We start from the raw sequence: 24,013 nt of genomic DNA on the forward strand, positions 1-24,013 counted from the left end.
GGCTGCCCAAGGACACACCTAACACATAGACCCATCTCAAAACTCATTACTGGGAACTCCATTGCTCTCCAAAGAGAAGAAATCAAATTCCACGCACCAGAACACTGACGCAAGCTTCCCTAACCAGGAAACCTTGACAAGCCAATCGTCTAACCCCACCCACGGGGTAAATCCTCCACAATAAAAAGGAACCACAGACCTCCAGAATATAGAAAGCCCACCCCAGACACAGCAATCTAAACAAGATGAAGAGGCAAAGAAATACCCAACAGGTAAAGGAACATGAAAAATGCCCACCAAGTCAAACAAAAGAGGAGGAGATAGGGAATCTACCAGAGGAGCCTGGTGGGCTACAGTCGACAGGGTCGCAAAGAGTCAGACACAACCGAAATGTCTTAACACGCACGCACACACTGAATGGACAGATCATCAAGGAGAAAACCAAGACCTACTGTTGATTATCAGGCCAACTTGGAGCTGGTGAGACTAGGTGAGTTCCATGCTGCTGCTGCTTCCGTCTTCTTCAGTTGGGAAGGTATTAGGTAAAAACTTTCATGGAATTCTGAACAAAATATTATAAGAAACATTAATTTGTGCCCAAGGGCCATAAAACTGATGTAATTTGAATGCAATAAAATATAAATAAATGGCAAACAGTTCTTGGGGGTTTTCTCTTAATTTTTCAACACATACTTTCGAGTTTTAACATAGAGCATTTACAGCATTCACCTTCCTGAATTGGGGTGGGACAGGGGTTGAGAAATAATTAGTAGGCAATTTTTTGGCCCTGGGACTTTTCTTGTAAATGTTTTCTTTGGCAGCCATACTCTTGAGAACAGGAAGTTACTCTCTTGTTACAGATTTAAGACTTTTCTGAGCCAAATAACAGAAAGCTGGATTAGTTCTGAAATGAAGGGGGAGAAAAAACAACTCTTGGCTCTTGCTGGAGATTAATGACATCTTGCAAATATTTTAATTCTCCCCTTTCCTCTTAACTTGCCACCTCTTAAACAAAGCACATTCAGCCTGAAAAATCTTAACTGGTCATTTTGTGGTCCAACCCTAAAATAAAATATCTTTATGGTACCCACAAATTTATTTAAACAAAACTTTTGATGGACTGGGGGAAGGAAATAAATGCTGTCTCAAGTTGACCTATTCTGTCACAAAGTCCCAAAATAGAATTTAAAATAGAAAATGTAGTTGTAAAGATGCTACAGTATCATAAAGATTTATCATTTTCTTTGACCCTTTAAAATGCATTTTGCTATAGATAAAAATGATAAATCAAGCTTTGTAAACAAAGCCTATATTTTGTTAGAGATGTTTGCAAACAACTTCTTAGCAACTGTTCAAAGTAACAGGATTATATCCTTTGACTACAGCATTTATTAGTCTGACTACAAAACAAGCAAACTGGTTTGCCCCAGAAAAGACTAAGTTCTTTTGAATTAATATCCACTTTTTACATTTGATTCTAGGGAAGAAAAAAAACAAAACACCCAACAACTTGCAATGTCAATGAAGTTTACAACCAGTGGGGACAGTAACTACAAAATCAGGGGTCTTAATTCCCTGACCAGAGACTGAACCTGTGTGCCCTGCAGTGGAAGCGCAGAGTCCTAACCACTGAACTGCCAAGGAATTTCCTGTAGGAATTCTTAAAACACAGATGATCTTTAGGAAAACAGATTTAGAAGTGAAGAACACCTTCCTATAACAGGTGATCTCTAGGAAGTGATCTACTAGTGATCTAGTGAGTTTCCATGGTATTATAGTCATCCCTCAGTATCAAAAGTGGGGGAACTGGTTTCAGGCTCTCTGTTCCCACAGATACCAAAATCCACACATGCTCAAACCCTTATATAAAATGGTGTAGTATTTGCATAAACTTATCCTCTCATATAATTTAAATCATCAAGATTATTTATAACACCTAATATAATGTAAATGCTTTTTAAATAGTTGCCAGTACACAAGCAAATTCACGTTTTGCTTTTTTGGAACTTTCCAGGATTTTTTTCCTCTTTTTCTGAGTATTTTGGTTCCATGGTGGTGGTGGTTTAATCACTTAGTTGTGTCCGACTTTTTGCAACCCCATGAACTGTAGTCCGCCAGGCTCCTCTGTCCATGAGATTTTCCAGGCAAGAATATTGGAGTGGGTTGCCATTTCCTTCTCCAGGGGATCTTTCCAATCCAGGGATTGAACCCTTGGCTCCTGCATCTCCTGCAATGCAGGCAGATTCTTTATCACTGAGTCACCGGAGAAGCCCCATTTTGGCTCTGAGGTTTGTTGAATCTGTGGATGTGGAACCCACACATATGGAGGACTGACTGTAACTGCAGCCTCTCAAAAAAGAAAAGGCCTAAAATTTCACTTATACTTATGTTTCCACATACCAAACTCAAATGTCCTGGTACCCGGGAAGACTGCATCAAGGTGGTAAGGGTCTGTGGTAGGACAATGGGGGTGAGTGGCTAGTGGTGAGGAGGGGCAGGGAGGATGCTCACCAGGATCACTAGTACATGTCTATCTTAAAGTCACTCGAAATTCATAATTTTGAAAAACTCTATGCTGTCAAACAAACTCATCTGTAGACTGCATGTATGCTAAGTTGCTTCAGTCATGTCTGACTCTGGGACCCTATGGCTCCTCTGTCCATGGGATTCTCCAGGCAAGGCTACTGCAGTGCACTGCCATGCCCTCCTCTAGGGGATCTTCCCGAACTAGGGATCAAACTTGCATCTCTTTTGTGTCCTACATTGGCAGGCAGGCAGGCAGGTTTTTCACCACTAACGCCACCTGGGAAGCTCCATCTGTAGATGCGATGTGGCCAAAACCCCACAATCTGCAACCTTTTATTTACATTTTCTAATGTTTTTCTTTCTGTGCATTATAAAGAAAAAACTTATTCCTTTAAACCACTTTTTTTCTCTAGTCAGCATGAAGTGATGTTCCTCCCACATCATTCATTATAAGTTTATCTGTCTTCTGCTATTTTGACAACTTCAGGGTTTTTTTTTTAACGTTATAAACAATCTTAAATTACTCAGAGCTGTCATCCATTAAATATAAAAATTAAATTAAGCCCAAGAATTCTAGGTGATGGAAAACATGATCCAGTCCCATAAGATATGGGCAACCATGGGAGTCCCGCAAAGGCTGATAAAACCCTAAATTTCATCAATGTTGGATGACTATTTATTTAAAGGGAGCTACCTGCTTCCTGGTTTCCTGCATACCAAATATTTCTTTTCAACATTTATGAGCTTAAATAGATGCAGATGTTGCCAAAGAATGTATTATAACATCCATCATCCTAGAATCCTACAATTTAAGCACTGAAAGGCACCTTGGAGTTCATCTGGTTCAATACCCTCATTTTAAATGGGAGAAAACTGAGGCCTAGGAAAATTAACTGGATACAGAGTTGGTGGTACACAGACCGTCTCTTCTCAAAATCATGGTTGTGTATCAACAAATTTCACCACTATCCCTTCACTTCACTTCTCTGATCTGGATCACCTTTACTGTCCATACACTATGCTTGACTATTCTCTCCTCCAAATGTTGGAGAAAACCAAGGAGGACTTTCCCCCCTTGGTCATTCTCCCAATTCTATGCTATGTGGGCCTCCCTTCCTCCTTTTCTCTTATTCCCCCTCGCTGAAACTTTTCAGAGTGGTATTCTTCTTTATGCAAGACAGAAAATTAAAGATGACCAGACACCTTTTGATTCTGGCCAGGGTCTCACAAGAGGAGAGGGGTGGATAGTTTTCTCTAAATCCATTTTGCTGCTGATCATCAGTTTCTTTGTTTCATGGCCTCCAATGTACATTGGATTCCAAAGAGTTAGACATAAAACGGTGTACTGGCACCGAAGCAGAGACCTGGTTCTTCTTTCCCTCCACTAAAGGCACAACTCTCAAGTCCCTCTCCTATGACACTTGGAAGAAAATTATTAAATCTCACCCCTTAGTGACTTTGCAAATTACCTTCCTTAAACAACGCACTGGATGTTTTACCAAGAATCTTAGGTGACAAGACCCAATTAAGTATAGAAGGATCTGCCCTTCAGCACAGAATCTGAACCAACTCTAACCAAAGTTTGGTTTTAACATCCTCGCTTTTTGCCCACCCTACATATTCTCTAAATTGTGAAAAGGTGGTCTTCTGCGGTCCTTCTGCCACCTCAACTCTCTGTTGTAAAACTTTCTCTGGTCTACTCTTCCTTTCCAATGCCTCAAAATTCTATTTTCTCCCTTTCTCTTCTAACAAACCCCACTTTTTCGTGTAAATCATCACCTCAGCCAGCCTTTTGTGAGACAGCCATTTGGAACAAATTCATACTCAAGTGTAAATGACTGATAGGCCACAACTCCTTCTAGAAATAGCTACTGTCTCAAAGGAAGATCCTTGTTAACCTAGTGATTTTCTTATCGGTGGAATTTTAGCCAATCCATCAAAGGGAAGTGAAGTAAGTCAGAAGAGGGGAAGTAAACTAAGTCAGACTTGGACAAAGAGAACAGACTTCTGGTGGCCAGAGGTGGATGGAAGTGGTGGGAGGGAGTGGGTGGATGGAATGGGATCAGCAGATGCAAACTAGTTTATATAGGATGGATAAACAATAAGATTCTACTGTATAGCACAGGGAACTATATTAAAGGTCCTGTGATAAACCATAATGAGAAAGAATATAGAAAAGGGTATATATCCATAACTGAATCACTTTGCTGTATAGCAGAAATTAACACAACACTGTAGCTCAACTATCCTTCAATAAAGTGTAAGTAAAAAAAAAGTCTTTCTCCTAATGGGAGAGGAGGAGCCTCAGCTACAATGTCTGTATAATCTATAACACATATCAGCACATGCTTTCTTTTTTCAAGATGAATTCAAGGGTGGTTTAATATTTAAAAATTAATAAAATGTACCATATTGAAAGAATATAGGAGTAAAATCATATGATTATCTCAATGTAATTTTTTTGCAGTTTTAAACTTTTTATTTTGTATTGGGGTGTAGCTAATAAACAATGTTGTGACCGTTTCAGGTAGACAGCAAAGGGACTCAGCCATACATATACATGTATCCATTCTTCCCCAAACTCCCCTTCTATCCAGGCTGTCACATACATTGAGCAGAGTTCCATGTGCTATACAGTAGGTCCTTCTTGGTTATATGTATTTTAAACATAGCAGTGAGTAGATGCTTTCTTTCAAGGAGGGTTTTTTTTTTTTTTCTGGTTTATGAGTTTATTCATATGAAAAATCATGGAAGGACTTCCCTGATGGTCTAGTGCTTACGAATCTACCTGCCAATGCAGAGACACCGGTTTAATCCCTGGTCTGGGAGGATTCTACGTGCCACGGGGTAGCTAAGCCCACGTACCACAACTATGGGAGCCCGAGTGCCTAGAGCCTGTGCTGGGCAACAAGAGAAGTCGCCAATGAGACTAGAAGTCACCCGTGTGACGCAACTAGAGAAAACCTGCTTGCAGCAATGAAGACCCAGTGCAGCCAAAAGGACAAACAAACAAAGTGTTTCTTTAAAATGGGCAAAGGATCTGAATAGACATAAAAATAAAATTCAGAGAGGTGTTATTTAATCACCATCAGTCACATATCTAACCAATAATCTTCATTAATGTTGCTAATTACAAAGTAAAATCACCTGGAACTTCCCCTGAATTCTCTCTTTCCATGCTAACAGAAATATCATCAAACACTGTGGTGGCCTGAAATGAGAAATTTGTCACTAAACAACACTCAACCATGTGAAAGTCTGAAGGGAAAAGTGTTCTTTTCCTTTGACTTGAATCTTATTTGGCTGGGATTTTCTCATCAGAGTCTTCCTATTTTTCTTCCATGGGCAACTGCCCCCTTGATTAATCCCATTTCCCTCAGTCTTAGTTTTTCCAAGCAGCTGAGCAAACAAAAATGGAGGCAGCCATTTTAACGTGCTTCCTCCCTCAAGCCCTCTGGGATGGGCCGTCCGTTCATCCTGTTCATAAACCAATGGCCTGAATGTGCTTGGAGAAAGCAGCAAGGATCTTCTGTCAGGATTAATTTTAATAGTTCCACAGTCTGTCACTGGGGAACCACAGTCCTGGAAAATGGCTTTAAATTACTATTTGCTGATAAAGAGAGAGATATGAGCTGAAAATTTGGTTCCTTGTTTCAAACAGTTTGGATAACTCATGTAAGACTTTACCTGTAGTGTGGAGTGTGTGCACTTTACAGCCTAAACTCTTGGGCAGCTGAGGAAAACCTTTTGTTGCGGTGGGATCACAGTGAAATGCAAAGGCGGGGAATGTGACATTCTGTAGAAGTATAAAAATTTTACAGCTAGAAGGGAGATGAATTTGTGGGTAAATTCCTCAGCATAAAGCTTCCTATGAAACCTTCTATTTCTGATATCTGTGGAGAGAAACTGATTCCCCTTGTTGCCCCTTCCAGTTTTTTGTCTCTCTACCAGTTTCTTCCTCTTTCCTTTTTTCACTCTGTTTTTCTCACACCCAATTCCACTTGCCTGTTCCTTCCCTAGCAGGAAAGTAATTCTCTTCCCTAATTGGCAAGCCTGCTGTCAGTTATTTGTTAAGTTCTGTGCTGAGGGACAGACAGATGAGGCAGCCAGCAAGACTGACCCATCAAGGGACTTCCCTGGTGGCTCAGGCTTTGTATTAGTCAGGGGTCAAGACTGAAGGCAAAAGAAAAGGGTGGCAGAGCATGAAATAGATAGCATTACTAACTCATTGGAGACAAATCTGAGCAAAATCTGGGAGATAGCGAAAGACAGGGAAGCCTGGCGTGCTGCAGTCCACAGGGGTCGCAAAGAGTCAGACACGATTTAGCAACTGAACAACATTAGTTAGGGGTCATCAGAGAAAAAGATCCAGTAGCGTGTGTGTGTTTGTGTATCAGCCATTATCAGAGAGAGATTCATTTTAAGGAACTGGCTCAGGTAATTATCACTGCAGGGTAGACCATCAAGTTAGAGAGCCAGGAACTTACAATTCAAGTCTAGAGGCTGTCTGCCGGCAAAATTCCTGTGGGGTAGGGGGGTGGGGTGTGGCCAATCTTTGTTCTCTAAAGGGCTTCAGCTGATTGATGAGGCCCACGCACATTTTAGGGGGTGATTGGATGCACTCAAAGTCCAATGATTTGAATGTTAATCTCAGCCAAAAAATAACTTCACTGAAACATGTAGAATAATGTTTGACAAATTTATTCACTTGTGGGGCTTCCCTGATGACTCATGCCCATGCAGCAAACATGGGTTTGATTCCTGATCTGGGAAGATCCCGTATGCTGTGGAGCAACTAAGCCCATGCACCACAATTTTTGAGCCTGGGCTCTAGAACCACAGCTGTTGAGCCCACGTGTCACAATTACTGAACGCTGCGAGCCCGAGAGCCCATGTGTGGCAACAAGAGGAGCCACTGCGATGAGAAGCCCACACACTGCAACTAGAGAGCAGCCCCTGCTCGCGCCAACTACAGAAAAGCCTGAGCAGCAAAGACCCAGCACAGCCAAAAATAAATAAATAAAATTAAAAAAAAATCTCTTCACTTGCTAAGCCTCTTGGTTACTGATTAGAGAACTAGATAGTTGGTGCACCCATTGTGAGGAATTCAGATTTGTATTATAGTAACTTGAAAGCCTAAACTATGTTGTGTAAAAGATTCTATCTCATACCACTGAGAATATTTTCATGAAAATTATGGTCAACATTTATATTAAAAGCTTAAGATCTTCAATATAGAAGGGTATTTAATGAAGAAGGTGAATATGAGGGAAAGACAGGGAAAAAATTATGAGAGGGAGATTCTATCAATTAGTATCTGCTACCTGCCTTAGGGGAGACAGAAAAGCACAAATACAGCTCCTTGATAGAGTTCCCTGACTTCACAGTTTGTTAGAAATCACCATGCACACACACCTGGAGACGCACGGTATGTTCGAAGCACTACAGTTATGCTCAGAGAGCAATTTGGGTTGGAAAAATCTAGAAGTGCTCAGGGAGGAGGCGAGACTTAACTAAGATGTATAATGGGCTAGGGGAAAATGGACAGCCTTCCACAAAAGGAAAATAGCTGGGGGAAAAATTCTGAGGCTTGAGAGAAAGCATCCTTGCTTGGAGGGTGCCTGTGGCCCAGGTCAGAAGAAAGGGTTTACTATCAGTGGGGTCAGGGGGATAGGGGTGAGGAGGTGGAGAGGGAATAAAGGCCTTCAGGTCAGGTCCAGGAACAGAGGGAGAAGGCTAGAGTGAGGAAGGCCTTGGGGGAGCTTGCCACAGGACAGATACCTGACAAGGGCCTTACTTAAGTATTTCTCATTTAGAAAGATACGGAGCAGGTTACTGAAATGCTTGTTTCAAAGCAGAGTTTATGTTGAGACTTTGGATACGATAAACTGATCAGAATGGACTAGATTGCAAGGATACAGACACAGTTTCAGCTGTACCTCCTGAAGTAGCCTCATATTTTATCTAGAGCTTCCGTCTGATTGGGAGGAAATTGTTTGTTAGCAAATGTAAATGTTCCGTATCAAAGAAGGGAGAGACTGGGGTTGGAGGTTATAGGGTCTTCCAAACCTCAAAACTGATGTCTGTTACGACTATAGCATGCTTCCTACTTTTTTCTTTGGGATCCAGCTCTCTTACCTGAACTATAGAGAAGAGTTAGGTGTTACACCGAACAGTTAGCAGTTACACCGCTTTCCTCAACAGCCTAAAAAACTTCCTCTTTGGAAGATTTTTGAATTGGGGTGGCAGAAAGACCACCTGGACTTTTGTGTCTAAAACCTGATGTTCTCAGTTACTAGTTTTGTGCCCTGGGAAAACTTCAGTTTTTGTGCCTTTGTTTTTCTAAGGGCAAAATGGGTAATTGTGAAAGAGAGGTTCTCCATTGGCTTGTGCAGCACCTCTATCATCACCTGTGTGGGCCTTTGAAATTGTGTGTGTGTGTGTGTTGGGGAGATGCATTTTGTATTGTTACAAGGACTCACGAGTGTGTGCGCTGGGGCGGGGGGGTGCGTTTTGTACTGTTAGGAGGATTCAGGAATGCCAAACCAACTACAGGGCAGAAACCCAGACATCAAACAGACGCCAAATATCTTGCAATACCTGAGGCAATCCTGCAAACGAGGAAAAGTCTTGCTTCAAACGCCACAGAGCCGCCTTAAGAAACGCTGATGGTTCTGAATGATCCTTCCAACATTAATGTTTGAGGTCTTCACTAAAGCCAGAACTAGGAAGGCGACGCCACAGGCCAGGGCTTCACGTGCCGGGTACATAGCCCAACTTCACTAATGGTTAACCAACTCATCACTCATGTTTCCACGTGTCTTTCACTTCTTGGTTATTCCTTCCTTGGTGCCCATAGCCGTCTTACAATTCTTCCATTTTTTACTTGATTAACGTCTGCTCTCCTCCCGCACTCAGTAGACTCCTTAAGGGCAGGGCCCCAGGAACTCAGCCAAGACTCAAGGCACAGGTGAAGAACAGGCGACTAGAAAGAGCGCCCCGCCGGCGCGTGACGTCACCCCGCTATTCCCGCCCCGGTTGCCACTCCCTCAACTCTGTCCGTGTTTGTTTCCGGCGTTTCAATAAAGCTCGATTCGGCTAGAAGAAGACCTGTTCTTCCGGGAAAATGGCGACTCCCGCTCGTTCGCCGGAGTCCCCGCTGGCCGCGGATCTGGCGCCAGCTGCGGGGGCTGCCGAGGACGCCGAGTGCCCACCGCCTAGCCAGCCTCAGCCCCCGCAGAATGTCCTCGCTGCCCCGCGGCTTCGAGCCCCAAACTCCCGAGGACTTGGGGCAGCGGAGTTTGGCGGAGCTACGGGAAATGTTGAAGCGCCAGGAGAGACTTTTGCGCAACGTGTAAGCTTGGGTCCGGCGAAGTCACCGCAGGGTTCCTCGGGTTCGGCACCCTGGGACGCCCCCCTCCCCGCCCCCATCCCGCTCTCATTCCTGGAAGGTCACCTTGTCTTAGATCTGTTCCAGGCCCGCGGGCTAGTGGCCGGCCTACAGTCACAGAGCCACCGCGTAGAGCCGGGCGCCGGGCGCCTGTGTTTCTGGCTCCCCAGCGTTTCGGCTCCTCATCATCAGCTCCTCGTTGATTTTATTTACTCAGTGCCTGTGTCAGCTCTCCAAGGGGAGGGTCTGTATCCCAAATCCTTCCGCTGCCTTTCCCCCAAATAGTGCCCCAAACACCTAGTCAGTTTCATCTCTAGATCCTATATATATATATATATATATTTTTTTTTTTTTTTACAGGAACTGTAGGAAATGGGAAGAGTAGGGTAAAAGAGTGGCTTATTAGGCAAAGTAAGTTTGATTCACACTTAGCTGTTAGACTTAATGGATTTTAGCAGAGGATCGGTGTAACAATAATGATTTTTTAGAAAGCTTATTTTAGCAGGTTGGTGCAGGATAGTTTGAAGGAATAAGAGGCAGAAGAGACTAGGAGATATTTTCAGAGAAGTTCCCCAATAAGGGGATTGTAAGAAAGTGAACTAGAAGGGTAGCTGTGTAATTGGGGAGACTAGATCAGGCTTAGGATCATTTGAATATATGGTTGACAGAGGTGGCTGAAGTTTCCCATCTGTATGGAGCACCATTAATAAAAGTAGGAAAGCTGGAGGAGGGTAATAGTCTGAGATTGATTTTACTTACTGGAGCTGAGTTAATGGAAAAGTTAGTTATATATGATTAAAAGCTGGAGAAGTGGTCATGAGGCTGGAGAGAGAAGAGAATGTTGGGAAAATACAGACATCTCAACTGGGAGGAATGTTAATAGAATCGGGAGAATGAATGTAGTGTCATAAATAGAGGGTGTGAGCTGTAACCTTCCCTCCACATTTATTGTATGGCTAAAGAAAAGGAAATCAGAAAAGGAACTTTTGCCACTTAGCCAAAGTGGCAAATGATCACTTGGGGACTTCCTGGTAGAGACAACTATTTTGACTGTGAGAATGAGTGAATTAACTTTTTAGTCTCAGGACCTTAACTCTGAAGACTTACTGAACATCTTGAAGAGCTCTTGTTGTATGTGTGTTATATCAACTGATAGTTACCATTGTCTTAGGAGTTACAAGTGAGAATCTTTAAAACACAAGAATACAAAAACACACACTTTCTATTAGCCATCAGAACAACGTTATCATCCATATCATGTGGCCTCTGGAAAACTCCCCGGTACTCATGGCAAGAAAATGCGAGTGAAAATGACAAACAGTACCTTAGTTATTATAAAACAGTTCTGACCTTGCAGATCCATCCACCTCCCCTCACCAGGAAGGTCTTGGAAATCACACTTTTAAAAACTGATTTAGGGGATGTCTTATATTAATATCATGCTTAAAATACTTTTGCAGAAATTCTAATTATTAATAGATGAGACAAACGAGACACAGTCCCTAATCATCCTGTTGTCCCTTGTTTTGAGGGGTATTTGGGTAATGATTCTCTTATTTCATCCCTGTTTAGGGGCAGCTGGCAATCAGTTTTTTGACTTAAAGGTCGATTTCTCTCCCTTTGAGAATACTACTTTGTATATCTCAAGTTTAAAAACATGGCTCTATGTAACGTATACCTATTCTTTTCCTTTTGTAGAAAATTCATTTGCAAATTGCCCGACAAAGGTAAAAAGATCTCAGATGCTGTCGCCAAACTGAAAGCTGCCATTGCAGAACGTGAAGAAGTTAGAGGAAGAAGTGAACTCTTTTATCCTGTTAGCTTACACTGTAAGGAGAGGCAAAAAGCTATTGCAGTTGTTGATGGGGACAGAGATAAGGCCCAGAATTCTGACCAGATACTTGATACTTCATCACCCCTTCCTAGCTGTTCCTCTGTAGCTAACATCACATCATCTCAGACAAACTCACGACAACAGGGACTGGCACATCTGACTCGCGGAGGTGACGTTGAGGCAACTGAGGCTGAACACACAGTGAGTGAGCACCCAACTTCTAGCAGCGGAACCCCAGCACCTTCCTTATCTGAAGCTAGTGAGGGTCTCCCTCAGTATTGTGCCTTAGGTCAAGTGGAGGATCATCCTGGCAGCTCAGACAACCTGTTCATTGATAGATTACAAAGGATCACAATTGCGGACCCCACTGAACACCACTCAGAAGGAAACCAGAGTCCTGAGAACTTGGCCAGCCTCTGGACTGGGCCGCAGAAAAAGCCTCATTACATGGAAGTGCTGGAAATGCGAGCCAAAAATCCCATGCCCATGCCACATAAATTTAAAACCAATGTGTAAGTACCATCGCAAACAGGCTTGTCACAGGAGCATGATATCTGTTAAATTCCAAAAACTGGGAGACTGCTTTAAGTTCAGTGGACTTGGTGTGAGAACTGCTTGTACTTGGGAATGAGCATATTGTAGAAGCAGTAAAACTAACATGGCTGGAGTGGAGGATTCCTGCTAGAAAATGCTTTCTTTTTTTAGCCAAGTAATTGTAAAGGTTTTCAGTAGCAGATGGAGCATTAAACTTCAGGATACTTAGGCAAAATTTTATATAAAACATAGAGAATTTATTATAATTTTTTCCAGAACCATATTCTTGTACATAGTTCCTCCTCTAACTAGACTATAAGCTAAGAGGAAAACAACTGTAGGAGCCGACAGCCTTTCTCAGTAAAAAATATTTGGGTGCTCACTGTATGTAAGCAGTAGGTGCTGTGACGACACAAGAGTAAAGATTCTGTTCCTCATAGAGTTTAGGGTCTAGATGAGGACTTGAAGCTTACAAACTTGGAAGAACATTAAAGTATATAATCATTTCAGGAGGAAGGGAGCTGAGAAAGGATTAAAAAAGCTAAACAAATTTGGGCAGGAGAGGCAAGTGAATTGTACTTCTAAGTTCCTTGTTATAGTTTCGTTTCTGAGATCTTCAGAAAAAAATCTCTTCAAAAAGAGTATTATTTACTTATGTGCAGTTATAACACACAAATCAGGGAGTAGTTTAAAAACAGTAATATCAGATACAAGGAGCTTCCCTGGTGACTCAGGAGTGAGTCAGGTGACTAAGAATCCACCTGCCAATGCAGGAGACGCAGGCTCAGTCCCTGGGTCAGGAAGATCCCCCCTTAAAGAAGGAAATGGCAACCCATTCCAGTATTCTTGCCTGGGAAATCTCATGAACAGAGGAGCCTGGCAGGCTACCATCCATGTGGTTGCAAAGCGTCTGATACAACTTAGCAACTAAACAACAACTGATACAAAGTTTAACCACCACTGCTTTTCTTTGAAAAACTGAAAGCTTGTAGTTACAAGTACCTAAACTGATTTTTTTTTATTATTATAGAGACTTTAAAGTTCAATCGTATCTCACTATTCATTTTTTTAAACCTCAAAACTATTTGTTCTGCATAGAACACCAGAATTAATTTTTAGTTAGGAATAAAAAGTAATCTTTGATTAGGTAATAACTCATCTTGTATGTGGTGAGGTATCTTTCCTCACTTATAGGGAGGCAGAAAACCAGAAGCATCATCTAGTCAATACATACAACAGAGAATACGCTGACCCTGATTCTGTACTGTGGTCCTTTAGCTGGAAGTGGGAGTAGAGGAAGGGAATATCCGTGAAGGTTCCCAAGGGAAGTTTGTGAGCCATAGAGACAGGTGCACTCATCAGAAGAGGCTGGGCTTTGGGGAACCAGGCGGTAGACAGTTGGAAGTAGCAGGGGATGCAGCTGTCCCTTGGCTGCCTCTTGCATGCTTTTCTGGCTCTTCTGATGCGGGAGGCTGCCTCTCATCTCTTCTAGCCCTGGTCTACCCAGAACTTCAGGTTTGCAGAGTCAGTTACCTATGAAACCCGGCCACATGGCGGTGATCTGGGCGCCTAAGGTTTGTCCTGTACAAAGTAGAACTCACTTCTTTCCAGACTACTTTGTCCCACATTCCCTAAGCCAGTAGTGTTGCCACCGTCTTTCTTCCCATCCTTTCCATCTCTGCCAGCCATGGGACCTCACAGTGTATTTCCTGGACCTTCATCTCTAATCATCCTTATGTTCATCCTTTCTCCTGTCAAAGTGAAGGTTCTCATCACTGTCCTGGCCCAGTCTTAACTCTACCAGTCCATGCTGTCCACTGCTGCCAGAGTGCAGTTTGTAGAATATAAACCTGACCCTGTTATGTAGACTAGAAGTCTTCCATGTGGCCTCACCTAGCCTGCTGCCCCAGCCTTTTCTGTACTTTCCATCTCCCATGCTTCCTGTGAGCTGCAGCCCGGTCAGTCCTTACTCTGGGGAAATGCCATCAGAGATCCTATCATTTACATGCTGAATCCTTATTATTCCAAGACTCCTCAGACTGCACTCTTTTTGAAGTGCTTCTGCCAGCCATCCTGTCTCCCCTTACAACAGGCCATTCCCTTGTCTGTGTTCCACTGGGCCTGTGCCATAGTACCTGTGATATTACATTACACTGAAACTTTACAAGTTTAATTCCCTCTGCTAGACAGTAAGCCCCTTTGCAGATGTTTTTGAATGAGAATAGGCTCAAGCTTGAGTATAAGCTTTTGGGGGGGCTTCCCAGGTGGCTCAGTGGTAAAGAATCTGCCTGCCAATGCAGGAGACGTGGGAGATGAGGGTTCGATCCCTGGGTGGAGAAGAGCCCCTGGAGGAGGAAATGACAACCCACTCCAGTATTTGAAGAGAGAAGGGAAAGGCAATGAGTCTAGCTATCTGTTAGAGGAATGCATTGGCAAATTACTCGCCAAAAAAGATGCCAATTTAAATATTTGTTTTTGAGGTAAATGTATTTAAAAAGAATGTTTTATCTATGCATGCATATAGTGGTAAAGGCCTTACTATTACCTTGGTAGAACAGTTAGCTGCCAAGGTTAAAGGCCACTTTTGTTGAATGCTGCAAATGTGTGTCTGTGAAAAGGTGGTGTAACATAAGGGTTGCTTCTTCCAGATTACCTTCACAGCCGCACGATTCATGGAGTGCTTGTCAGAGGAGAGGGTCTCCCGTCTCCTCAGAGGAGAGGCGGCGCAGGGACAAGAAGCATCTCGATGACATCACGGCGGCCCGGCTTCTGCCGCTGCACCACCTGCCGACACAGCTGCTCTCCATAGAGGAGTCGCTGGCTCTGCAGAGACAGCAGAAGCAGAGTTACGAGGTATTTAGAGCATGGCTTGTTCCTGTCTGCACGTAGGATGCTGCTAACATGAGTCAGAATTTACTCCAGGCCTTCGGAGTAAATTTCGGCCTAGCTTTCACAAAAGCTAGGTTGGCATGGATTTTCAAGGCACCCGTTTTTAAAAGCCAGTTTTCATCCTCTCAGTCCATTCAAGTTATTGCCTAGTTGTAACTAAGCATTGAGGAATTGTTTCTTACCTTGTTTGACCCTAAATGCCTGTCTGAAGTTATTTTTAGGTTGAATTAAGCCATTCAGTTTGGAGTTGGTTTCCTTGGCAGAGCAGTAATAATTCCACTTCAGTCCCACCTACCGGTACTACCCGTGGCCTGAAGGGGGAACTTAAATTTGAGTTCAAGTGTTTTGGGGGCAGCCTGAGAAAAGTGAGGAGCCAGATGAGGAATGAACATTGCGGCTTGCCAGTCAGTCAGTGACACCGTCACTGGGCGTCTGCAAGCACATCGCCACTGTTTAAGATCTACTTAGGCTTTTTATTGCATAGTAATTTTCATGGGAGTTAATTTGGAGAGGGATAATCAGGTTTTAGTATTCTTTGATTTTTCATTATGGCACTGAAATGTCACTCTCGAGCCTAGAAGCCATGATCTAATCTAGGAAAGAAGACTCTTCCAGTTGGAGGGTCAGTACAGCATTGGTGGTTTTTGACATTTGATGGCCCAAATTGTTCTTCAGGGTTGTGTATACACATGCACGTGCCCACATGCTTGAAAACATTTTCCTGTGTAGTATAACTGTTGCAGTGCCAGGCTGGTTCCTCAGCTCCTCTCATAGAAGTTGGATATTTCAGTGCAAACTGTTTATCAGTAGAAGTCTGTCACCACCGCTGTGGCAGGCTGGTAGCTCTCTCCAGCCCGCCCTGTGATGTCTGTGCCTCATTCCCTCAGAGGGAGGTAGAGAACCCAGAAATAAAGGGGCATGCCATTCCAGTGAAACCGGTTCTGTTCCAGTGACTTCCCATTGAAAAATTGTAGGGAAAAGGTATGAGTGTCTAACTTTTTGCTTCATTTTTTGTCTTAAAGGAGATACAAGCCAAGCTCGCAGCACAGAAGCTAGCTGAAAGACTAAATATTAAAATGCAGAGCTATAATCCAGAAGGGGAGTCTTCAAGGAAATACCGAGAAGTAAGGGATGAAGATGATGATCAGTCCTCCGAGGATGAATTCTGAAGATGGGCATTCAGATCATCTCCTAAATTTCTGCCTGTTGAGATCTCATTATCTTACATCAGACTGCCTAACAAGTATCAAGATCAGTGTCAAACATTGTTGAGAGAAAGAATTTTGTAAAGTTACACTAAGGAAACGATAAAAATAGCCCACTTTCAGATGACAACTTTCATGTGCTTGAAAAGTTGAATATTTGAATATTGTATTTAATGACACTATATTAAATTTTGGCAGTATGTCCTGTGTTGGTCTGATATTTTAGTATATCGTAAGCACATTTTTTTCTCTAAGCCAAATGAAAGCAGGTGATTAAACTGCTTTTTTCTTTATACTTACCTCTACCAAATAACGTTTATTACATGTCTTAGTGAATTATTTAGTTGTCCCAGGCATCACCTAAAATGAATTATGAAGATATAATTCCCTCTTTTTTTGAATAACAAAGGGAGAAGTCTATAGAGAATTTTGTGCATGTTTGCATGGGGGCTATTACAGTATTGGACATTAAATACCAAGGAAGACACTCATAGAAAATGCCTAAATATTTGTTTCTTTCTGTTTTCCCTTAGGAAATATGTTTTCTTTCTTCTCATAAGGAATATGTGGTACTTTTAGTTAATTCTAGAGGGTGGGTGGTCTTTCTGGATGACCAGATTTGCCTGGTCATGCAGTAACATGAGGAACAGGAAAAGTCTTAAGGTGATTGATGTTTGTGAAGGGAATAGCTGTTGGTGGTGGTTTAGTCGCTCAGTTGTGTCCAACTTTTTGCAACCCCGTTGACTGTAGCCTGCCAGGGTCTTCTGCCCATGGGATTTTCCAGGCAAGATTACTGGAGTGGGTTGCCATTTCCTTCTCGAGGGGATCCTTCTGACCCAGGGATTGAACCCATGGTTCCTGCATCTCCTGCACTGCAAGCAGATTCTTTACTGCTGAGCTACTGGAGAAGCCCTATCTGTTGTTGTTAGGCTTGGCCTGACTTGACTTCATTGTTCTAGCAGATGATAGGTTCAGTTTGGTAAGAGAACCAAAAAAATTTCTGAAGTTACAATTGGTTTGTTATCAATATATATTGCTTCCCCGCGCCCCCCCCAAGAGAGACTTATGTAGGCTGCAGAAACCTCAATTTCATGTATAATTTCAAAGGATTATATGGTTGTCTCCAGAGAAATTAACACATGTTATCAAAGTTTTGTCTAACATGTTGGTGCCTTTAAGCAGTGTTGAAAGAATAAAATATTAATTAGAGCAACCTGAAAATGCTAATGGTGATGTTTTACTGCTGCTTAATTAAATGTAACTTAACTCTGAAGGAGGCTTTTCATATATGAAATCTGAATTAGAATACATTTAGGCAGATGTAGGTGTTGTAGGAAGGACTCAGTTCTGTGTCATGTCCTTTGAGGAGTAACCACTGCTTTATTGCCCTTTTGCTTTCCTCCCCTCAAAAAGCAAATGTAGGAATATCCTGCACAGTTTCATTATTTTTAGTTTTTAAAACTAATTATAAATGATTTCACATCCTGAAGTTATTTGATGCTCGTTCTTTATTAAAATAGTCATTCAGTTATGTCTGACTCTGACCTCGAGGACTGTAGCCCGCCAGGCTCCTCTGTCCATGAAATTTTCCAGGCAAGAATACTGGTGAGGGTTGCCATTTCCTTCTCCAGGGGATATTTCCAACCCAGGGATTGAACCCGGGTCTCCTGCATAGCAGGCAGAGTCTTTATCATCTTGAGTCACCAGAATGAATAAACGTTATTCCTGGAAAACCTGAGCATGGGTGGGCTCCCATGCACATACATGCAATCCCCTGTAATTCAATCACGCAGAGAAGGGCTCTGTTTAACATTTGGGTACAAGGACATATACGTACTTTTCTATGCATAGCTACACGTTTATATTTTCAATAATGCAGTCGTACATTGGTTAAGTCTGCTCTATATACTGTAAACATTTCCACATACTAAATATTTCACATTTTAGATAGCTGCAGAATATTCCATTTTACCAATTTGTTTCACAATGTTCATTATACAAATTGAAATGATAGAATCAACATCTTATGTCACGTCTGTAAAAAAAAAGTGACTTATTTCCAAATGGTACCTTTCTAGAAGGAATTGCTAGGTGAAAGTAAATTTTTGAGACTTGATATCCGTCACTCTCCATAAAGGCTGTTTTCCTTAATGTTCCCACTAGTGATATATTAAACTTCCAGAATTGCAAGTTGCTATTCAAAATATTTGCCAATAATTACAGAAAAGGGCTTCCTTTAAAATGTGTTTCCTTGATTATAAATGAAGATTTGAGAGTCTTGTCCTGTTTATTGACCATTTTCATTCACTGTTTTGAGCACTGCTTATTCATATCCTATATTCTCTTGGTAAGTTTGCCAATTTTATTGGTTTTAAGCTACTTTATGAATTAAGATGTCCGTTTTGTCATGTGTTATTACTGTTTTCAACATGTGACTTGCCTTCTAATGTAGTTAGTGGTGTTTCTGTGTAGGAGTTGTTTTCTTCGGGTCTACCATTCGCAGGTGTCCTGGGTGTATGTGTGTGTGCTCAGCTGTGTCCAGCTCTTTGTGACTCCATGAACTACAGCCTGCCAGGCTGCTCCACCCCTGGGATTTCCCAGCCAAGAATACTGGAGTGGGTTGCCATTTCCTACTCCAGGGATTTTCCTGACCCAGAGATCGGACCTGAGTCTCATGTCTCTTGTGTTGGTGGGTAGATTCTTAACCACTAGTGCCACCTGGGAAGCCCATGCAGGTGTGCTAGGCCATGCTTTCGCTACCCCAAGGATGGGTACAGATTTATCCTAATTTCCTTTTAGTGCTTTAAACAATTTCACTATTATACTTACCTTTAATTCAGAAGGAAATTTTTAATCCATCTCAAATTTGGGAATATTGCATGAGGTGAGATTTAGTTTTTTAAAAATCTGCACTGTACTGGTATAGAATATTACATTCCTGTGTATCTTTTGTGTCTTGGACTTGGGCCTTCTAGTTTTTCCACACCATTTAAATAAGTATGGTTCTAGTCAGTGGTATGTTTGGTAGTATGAGTTCTCCCTCATTCTTTTAAATTTTGTGAAATATACAAAAAGTACATAAAACAGGTGTGCAGTTTAATAGATGAAGCAAACAGCGATGGAATCACAAACCAGAGGCACGACAGCCACTGCCAGCACTCCAGAATCTCCCTGTGTGTTCCTTCCAGCCTCCCCTCTGTCCCCCAGAGGAAACCACTAGCCTGGCTTTAAGGCAATACTTCTTCTCTCTTAAGAAAATGGTTTATATGTACAACAATATTGTGTGTTTTCCCTACTTTCGACTTAAAAAACTGGAATCACACTGTATGTTGTGTCTAGTGCCTTCACCCAACACTTACACAGTGCACATTGTATGTCAGAGTGATTGACTCATTTTCATTACCATGTGATATGCCATTTCATTAGTACCACTTTATTTTACTGAGATGGGCACCTCTATGATGTTTTCAGTTCAGGGCTATTACAAGCAATGCTGCAATGAGCATGTTTGTGCACCTAAACATTTCTGTAGGGCATTTACCTATGAGTTTAACTGCTGGATTATGAGATAGGTGTATCTTTAACATTTAATATCCTTCCCCTCATCCCTCACTGTGTATGAGTTCCAGTTCAACACTTGATGTTGCCAGACTTTAATTTTAGCGTGTGATGTTTTTATAGAGACATTCACTGTGCTTTTATTTTGCATTTCTCTAGTTAGAAACAGCCTTTGAGCATCTTCCATATGTTTACTGGTCACTGGATTTCTTCTTTTGAAAAGTGCCCATTCAAAACCTGTCTCTGTCCATGGCTAATTCAAGTCAATGTATGACAAAAACCACTACAATATTATAAAGTAATTAGCCTCCAACTAATAAAAATAAATGAAAAAAATACCCAAAAAACAAAACAAAACAAACAAAAAAAACAAAACCTGTCTCTGCTGTGTGTGTGTCAGCCATCTTACTCATTGATTTGTATACATTCTTCGTACTGATGGTTATTGAGTTTGTTGTAAATATCCTCTCCTCTGATTATTTTTCATTCTCTTCATGGTTTTTTGATGAATAAAAACTCTTCATTTTAATGACAAACATATTCATCTTTTATGTTTAGTGTCCTTTGTATCTTTTTTTAAGGAATGTTTTCCTACCCTGAAGTCATGAAAAATCTTTTCGTTTAAATAATGCTTTTTAATTTTGCCTTTCTTCTCTGTTATGTTTGACTTCCTGCGGGAGGCACCTGTGACTGTGAGGAAGGGTCCCTCTGTGTAGCCACTGATCTGGCGCTGTGCAGTGTCCTGCCATGCAGTAAGCACCAGTCTATGCCATGCACAGAGTGTACTTCTGTGATCCTCTCTGGGTCCTCTCTGTTTCTCCAGTTCATTAATGTGTTTGTGCTAATATTATGCCACTTTATTTGTGATAGCTTAATGATAAGGCTGGTGTAAATCCTGTCATCCTGTGACAGTGGAGTGGCTTGACTGTTTTTGGGCCTTTGCATTTTAAAATTTATTTATTTGGAAAGAGAAACAAAGCAACTTATTTTCTTGTTTCTTTTTGCTTTTTGTAATTATTACCAAAAGATAATTTACAATTAGATCATTTTTAAATTTAAATAAATTTTAGAATCAGCTTGCCATGTTACATAAATGGAAGCAACATAGTGCAAATCTCGCTGGTAGTACCAATCTCCATTCATTTTCAAAAAATGCTTGATATTCTGATATTTTTGTTTCTGTATTTTGAGACTCAGGAGATCTGAACCTTTGCCATTCATAAACTAAATCACTCTTTCAACTAGGTCATTACTTTTAGTCTATACAAGTTAAATAGAAAATTCACAAGACTTTTTTATAGTGTGAATACCTAAAGTATTGTGTAGTTTTGATTGAGTTAGCAAGAAAGAACTTTTTAAAAGATATCAAAGTTGGGTTTAGACCAGGAAAAATTAAGTGAGTCTGTAGTCATGAACTCTTACCTTCAATTTTCAAGGGATTATGTTAAGAGAAGAAAGTTAAGTGCTAAAGTTTGGGGCTTTACCTGCTCTGGGGAAGAGGTTAGGAGGATTAATCACATTATATAATAGTCATCTATAGGGTAATTTTCATTTTCATAGGACCTGGCTCTGATCCATATCACATTCTCTGGGGAGCCAGGAGCTGTGAGTGAAGGGGGAGGTAGATAGCTTGTGGGATTATCTCTGTTTCCTGTAACAGGGATGCTGAAGTCATTTGCTCAAGGGCACTCAGAGGCAGCCAAGAAAAGAACCCGGTGCTCAAAATTTCTGGGCACTGGAGCACATGGCCTTGCACATGAATACCACAAATCAAGGTTATGTATGGGCTTTAAAAAGTGCTAATGCTAAGCAAGAGCTCAGGTTACTCTAGGGGTATTTGTCCTGTCTCTATGACTTAAACTACAGAAGAGATTTTTTTCCTTCTGCTAATTTTTGCATTTGGAATATTTTATGTTTAAGCATCTTATCACTGTGTGACCATTTTGGCCACTGCTGGTATCTTGATCCTTTCCTCCTCATTGGCAGTTGGTTCATAAACCTTTATCAAAGAAAAGATGTGAGAGAAAATGACATCAGATATCATGGGCTTTATTCAGAGGACCAGGTAAACCTGGCAGGTGACCCTTTGCAGGCTTCATGACAATTTATGACACTTAAAGGAAGTAATGTTGCTTAAAAAGAAAAGATTATGTCTTTGTGTAGAAGTTGAACATGCCTATGCTAAATAAATGAAACAGTTCCACATCCCGCTTTTATGAGGAGCCTATAGAGTCATCCACAAAATACAGCAAATGGCATTATTGACTAGCTGTTTGACAGGGAGGGGAAACTCACAGCTATTATTTTAATTTCTGGCTAAAGTGAGGAAGCTTTGATAAAGGGCTGATGAAATCAACCTCGTGTTGGATAATACTAAACTAGAGCCAGACCACAAATCAGAAGCGATTCTGAAAGCACAGCATAAAAGCCTGAACAATTAAATATGATCTATTACTTCCCAGATGATTTTAGAAAACTTGGAATTAAAAAAAGGCTAAAAAGAGGCTAAGCCACTGGAATAGCATTAGATTATTAGATTTAGGATTTAAATGCCACTATTCCCTTTGAATCCAGTGGGAAGTTCTGTCCTCTCCTGACTATTTAGTCTGTAAGATGAGGTCAGTGACCCCTTATCTAATGTATGGGGTATGTTTTGAGAGAACAAAATTTCAAAGTGTGGTCTTTATACAACACTTTGAGGTCTAAAAGGGAGTCTATATGAAAACCTTATTGTAACGATGGTAACAATTACGATTGAAGTAGTTTAGGAGGTTCCTTTTGGCATCTGAAGCAAAATGTTTTAAAATCACCACCATATGAAGCTTTTAATTTAGTGTTAAAATTAACTGAAAACAATAGAGACTTCCCTAAAAAGCTATTTTGACAAGGGGAAATTAGGACATTGAGCTAAGGAGAAACCCAGTTTCGTATGGAAAAACTTCACATTATTAAAGCAAAAGAATGAGAGTTGTAAATCAGGTCCTTGGAGTATACAAAAAAGTTCTTTGAAAGATGGAGACTCAGCTTGGTGCTTATAAACCCTGTCTGAAAATACTGCTAGTAAATACAGCAGTTCTCCCAGTCAGTACCACATATTTGTATGAGTTAAATAGCCCTTCCAGTGCCTGTGTTATAAAAATGAAAGTATGTCTTCTACTGATTACTTAGATTTTTAAAGATTTCTCTCCTTCAGCTACACTTGTGCGTGCTCAGTCACTCAGTCGTGCCCACCTCTTTGTGAAACGATGGGCTGTAGGCCGCCAGGCGCCTCTGTCCATGGGGCTCTCCAGGCAAGGACACTGGAGTGCGCTGCCATGCCCTCCTCCAGGGGATCTTCCCAACCCACGGATCTAACCCAGCTCTCCCTCACTGCAGGCGGATTCTTTGACGTCTGAACCATCAGCTACACTTACCAGGGTCAAAATGAAGCACATTAGGAAACTGTAACTGACAACAGAAGGCAAATCTTATCACAAATTAACATCTTTAGTTCTTAAGGAAGGGAGGAACAAAAATGAGGCATTATTTTTCCATATCTCATAATTGGGGAAATTGAGGTACAGAGAAGTGAGGAGAGCTGCCTGTGGTTGTGCAGGTGCTTCTGACAGAACCAATTCTCCCTGCACTACCCATACAGGTTGCTTAATTGGAGACGGTGCCTTGCACGCTAAGTCGCTTCAGTCGTGTCCTACTCTTTGCGATCCTATGGACTGTAGCCCACTGGACTCCTCTGGCCATGGGATTCTCCAGGCAAGAATAGTGGAGTGCGTTACCATTTCCTACTATAGGGGATCTTCCCGACCCAGGGATTGAACCCATGCCTCTTGTGTCTCCTGCATTGGCAGGCAGGTGCCACAGTGGGAAACCCAGTGTGGAGTCTACTCATAACTAATTCCTTAGCACATTTGTGTAAAATTATAGAAAAAGCACAGTGCCAGAAATGTATTTTCTAAAACTATAGGCATCTTTAATTTCTTTACTGTAGTCTTAACTATGGCAACTAGGCTCAATGACCACAATTTTCTTGAAATAAAAGGGATAATATATAAAAAATAAACTAAAAATAGATAATTTACT

At 41.5% G+C, this 24,013-nt stretch overlaps 1 protein-coding gene across 1 annotated transcript; it reads left to right on the forward strand.

The window, feature by feature from the left end:
• The first annotated feature begins 9,630 nt into the window (after positions 1 to 9,630).
• On the forward strand, positions 9,631 to 16,578 carry POLR2M (RNA polymerase II subunit M). Its single transcript, XM_061157248.1, has 4 exons — positions 9,631 to 9,880; positions 11,615 to 12,262; positions 14,933 to 15,137; positions 16,196 to 16,578. Exons 1-4 carry the CDS (start codon positions 9,768 to 9,770, stop codon positions 16,340 to 16,342), a joined length of 1,113 nt encoding a protein of 370 aa, XP_061013231.1. The 5' UTR covers positions 9,631 to 9,767; the 3' UTR covers positions 16,343 to 16,578.
• Positions 16,579 to 24,013: the final 7,435 nt, after the last annotated feature.

Source organism: Dama dama, chromosome 12, assembly GCF_033118175.1.
Source record: "Dama dama isolate Ldn47 chromosome 12, ASM3311817v1, whole genome shotgun sequence".
Classification (NCBI taxonomy): Eukaryota; Metazoa; Chordata; class Mammalia; order Artiodactyla; family Cervidae; genus Dama; species Dama dama.

What these genes read in the sequence shown, in the direction of transcription:
- POLR2M (XM_061157248.1), top strand. Translation starts at nt 9,768, where the DNA reads ATGTCCTCGCTGCCCCGCGGCTTCGAGCCCCAAACTCCCGAGGACTTG. An exon ending in CATAAATTTAAAACCAATGT is followed by an intron (nt 12,263 to 14,932) that starts GTAAGTACCATC and finishes TGCTTCTTCCAG; the next exon opens with ATTACCTTCACAGCCGCACG. An exon ending in AGCAGAAGCAGAGTTACGAG is followed by an intron (nt 15,138 to 16,195) that starts GTATTTAGAGCA and finishes TTTGTCTTAAAG; the next exon opens with GAGATACAAGCCAAGCTCGC.